Source organism: Propithecus coquereli, unplaced genomic scaffold (assembly GCF_000956105.1).
Source record: "Propithecus coquereli isolate 6110/MARCELLA unplaced genomic scaffold, Pcoq_1.0 Scaffold3, whole genome shotgun sequence".
NCBI lineage: Eukaryota > Metazoa > Chordata > Mammalia > Primates > Indriidae > Propithecus > Propithecus coquereli.
Genome location: NW_012148618.1, coordinates 9,754,892 through 9,759,253, shown reverse-complemented (window position 1 = coordinate 9,759,253; position 4,362 = coordinate 9,754,892). Strand labels below are relative to the sequence as shown.

General features: G+C 32.1%; 1 protein-coding gene across 1 annotated transcript in view; it reads right to left on the bottom strand.

Moving 5' to 3' along the window:
* FAM98B (family with sequence similarity 98, member B) overlaps positions 1-4,362 on the bottom strand; it is an 89,721-nt gene that overhangs the window by 30,910 nt on the left and 54,449 nt on the right. Inside the window, exon 3 of the mRNA XM_012649120.1 lies at positions 1,333-1,511. Within this exon, the coding sequence (XP_012504574.1) occupies positions 1,333-1,511 (179 nt within the window). The remainder of the gene's footprint in view (positions 1-1,332; positions 1,512-4,362) is intronic.

The following is a 4,362-nucleotide window of genomic DNA, read 5'->3' as shown; positions in this document are numbered from 1 at the left end:
GTGTTAGCTGTAACTCCTCACTCTAGGAATTCTTAATGCATATTTGTAGGTTCTTACATATAATCACATTCAGCTCCATTCCTAGGATTTCAACATTAGATAACAGTTTTAATAAGTTTGAGAATTACTTATTATAGTCTGCCAGTATTTGAACACAGGCATTACAGCCTGCTTCAAGTAAAGGATTTGAGAGTGTTGTTAATACTTACTGAAAACAATAAAAGGGAAAAGACTCTTTAGGATCAATATATGAAAGCACTGGAAGATTAGGAAGAGCCCAGAAATCCGTCTCAATATGAAATAGTTCCAGAAATTTTAGTCAACCCCAGATCATTCTTAATCCAGAGGAAAGGAGGCAAATATTCTGAAGAGTAAATTAACTCTAGAGGAACGTTTTCATTTTTCATAAGATTCACAGACTTACTCTCTGGTTTGCAAGTTCTAAAAAAATAAAATTTTAATATTCTGTTTTCATCTTAATACTAAAATTCTCTTACATTCATTAAGACAAATCTTATTTTCTGGTTCCTTAATTATCAATGCAAAAGAGATCTTTATTGAACAAGGATTTAATTAAGGCAATGTGTCTAAAAATGGAGTTATAGTACCTATTCTGAAGGGTTAGAAGAATTTTCTTTTCCTTTACAATGGATCTTGTATTATTCCCCTATAGGACTCCATATTTAACAGATGAAACCTAGGAACTAGGCCAGAATTCAGTCTGCAAGAGTAGCATGCTCTCTAACATATGGGTCAACTGGGAGCAAGGGTAGTTCACTAATTTAAAAAAAAAACCTTTTTAGATGCATGAGGTAGAGTTTGTGGTTGTTTTTAACTATTCCACCAGGACACTCATTCATTCATCAACCATTCTCTCCACAATACATACTTACTAAACACTTATCCACTAGAAAGTGTGCATGCTCACTGCCAAATAAACCACATTTCAATTCTATTAATACTAACATCCATTAAAAGAGAAAAGTTTAGTTTGCCTTTTGATTTTGTAGGATAACATTACTTCACTATACTGTATTATAATTCTGGTTAGGAAAGTGATCCTTAAATTTGCAAAATGATTTCTATCATGGCAAACCCTGGCAAAGCCTAAGGGCACTCACTGATTAAGATTTGATTCCTGAACATTAGCTTTAGACAAATTAAGTCAAATGTAATTAAGCTCAAATCCAAAATTCAGTTTACATAAAATAAACTTCTCAAGAAATGAAATATATACCACTTAAAGTGAATATTTTCATTTTTAATATAGCATTTACATGTTAGCATGTAGTTGAATTTTTTAGAAATTAAAAAGTAAAACAAATATTATACCTTTGATTCCACTTGGTTTAGCATAAGTGGAATGTCAGAAGTTGTTGACTTGGGTACACCAAGGGTATCACACATAGCTTGAACTTCCTGATGAATTTCACTATTCTTATCTAATTGAGAATTTTTACATTTCTTGTTCTGTAATATCTGTGAGGCTTGAAGTTCTGTACTTAAAAATACTATAACAAAGAATAAAAAAGAGAAATAATCAAGAGAAAAACAAATGTTAATACATGCACAAGAATTTCTTGAAATATTTCACTGAAATTATTCATTGAAAATAAATATTAAGAACACCAATAGCAATACCAACTTATAAAATCCAAAGAGCAATATCAATAGTTGTAGAACACTGTATACTTTAAAATGAGATGAGCAGAAAAAAATTAACTAAAGCTATATAAAGTAGACACTCAAAATAAATGTATTTATGCTGTACTTCAAATGGTTGATTGTTTTTCACATTGGAGGAGCCTGGCAGCTCCCACTAGAGTTAAGCACACAAGGATCCAGGCCCCTGTAACAGCAGCTTCACTTTCACCTACTTTACCTAGAGATGTTTAGCCTAAGACTTAGTAAAACTAAAATACATTTATTTAATACTATCAGAGAATAAAGGAATAGCTTATTTTATTCTCCTTGATTTTACACTTGCTGATTTCAGTTCCATTTTAATTAACATATTAAATGATCTAGATTGCTATTTCACTAAGTACATATTTACCAAGGGCCTATTCTGAGCCAGGCACCAGGTAGACAATGGGGATGCAAAGTCAAATTAGAGACACACTCAAAGCATTTAAACAGATTATCAGTTCTTCAAAAATTTCTATTTTAGACAACACCTTAGCTGAAGTCTACCTTTGCTCTACGGAAACATGCTTTCTCTCTACGTAATAGTACAAACAGTTTAGTCTATTATTTAAGACATTAATCCATACAGACAGAAAACAATACAGGGAAAAGTCAGTCATCTTCCCATCACAGATCCTTAGACTCTCCCTCTCCAGAGGCAAGCACTATTATTAGTTTCTTGGGTATCTTTTAAAATAGGCATATATGTGTGTATATATTCAGCATACATATTCACCATCTATAAGCTTTTGATTCTTTTATATAAAGAGCATACTATAAATGTTCTATGGATTTTTTATTTACCAACATATCTTAGAGATCATTCCGTATCAGACCAGTCTAACCTATTTTCATTCTTTCTATTAGCTATCTAGCGATATTACTGCATAAATGTACCACTTCTATTTATTTATGCACACTCAGGTTTCTAGTCTTTTTTGCTATTACAACGTTATAGTGAACAACCTTTTCATATATCTTTGTACACTTAGAGTAATAGATACATACCCCTAGACACAGAATTGCCAAGTCAAAAGACAGGTGAATTTTAATTGTAACATTAAAAATACATACTCCTTAAGGCTGTACAAGTTAGTCTCCCACCATAGTCTACTGCTTATAGTATATGAGAATACTTACATGCTTATTCCCCCAAACTTGTATTATGGTATTTTGTTGTTATTATTGGTCTTTCCTAGCCTGGTAAGTATAATAAAAAATGGTATCCTGTCATTTTATATTTGTAACTCTTTGAATAATACTGTGCATCTTTTCATGCCAGAAGCAATTTTTTTAAAACTTTTTTTCTGCAGAATCCATGTTCATGTCCTTAGTACTTTACATATTTTTCCAGTGAGTTTTTCTCTTTTCCTCTTGATTTATAAAAGCTCTTCACACAGTAAGAAATTTGGCCCTTTTTATTTTACACATGTTGCAAACATTTCCAAGAATAACGTGAAGAAGCTTATTATGCCAATATGATTAAAACAGTCAAACTAAAGATAAAGAAGAAATAAATGTTGGTAAGATTGTGAATTGTTATAACCTTGCTGGAGCAAAATATGGCAATACATACCCAGATAAGAGATGTCTTAAATGTTCATAATCTTTGTCTAAATAAAAGTAACCAAAAATATAAACACAGAAATTATTTTAAAATAGGAAAAAAAAATCCAGATACCTCCAAATTTGAAGTCTATTAAATAAAAATGTTATATTGGTAGCATAAAATGTTATGTAGCCATTTTAAATTATTTTTTCAAAAAATATTAAGTGATGGGGAAACAAAGAGGACAATACATTAATGAAGAAGAGGAGCGGGAACTGTATCTATAACAGGACCTCAATCTTATTTGAGAGAGTGTGTGTGTGAGTGTGTCAGTGTGTGTGTGTGAGTGTGTGTGAGTGTGTGTACACAGAAAAGAGAAAGGAAATATACCAAAAAGTTATTCATGATTCTCTCTAGGGAGTGAGACTATAAATGCTTTTCTTCTTTATATTTTATCTACTTTCTAAGATTTCTAAGGACATAATTTTTTAACATATAAATTTTACCATTTTAACCATTTTTAAGTGTACAGCTCTGTGGCATTAAATACATTGACGCTGTTATGCACCACCACCCATCTCTAGAACTTTTTCATTTTCCCCACTGAAACTCTGTACCCATTAAACACTAATTCTCCATCACCACCCTCCCAGACATGGATTTTTATAATCAGAAAGAACTATATCAACTTTTTTAATATCTTATATCTCCTCTTTATTTTCGCTTGTACCAGAAACTGTTTTTACTTGTACCAGAAATCTGTATCACTATTATTGCTGAGCTTCTTAGCAGCTAAGGCAAAAAGGGAACCATGATGAATTACACAGTTCTCATTGACTGACAATAAGAGTATACAAGTTCCTCTAGGCCAGTGCTTCCTAGGTTCTTTTCTGTCCCAATATACCTAAGGGTTACTGTGACCTCCCATTAATAATAGTGGTTGATTAAATCAGTGACTCACACCAAATGGGAGGAAGATGGAGAAACAGTATAAGAACTGGGAGAAGGGGAGAGCACATCACTTTTATGCTCCCTCAAAACACAAGCTAATTTAAATGCCAACACCTCTATTGCCACTAAATATATGCATATATATACATACATACACACACACACACACACACACA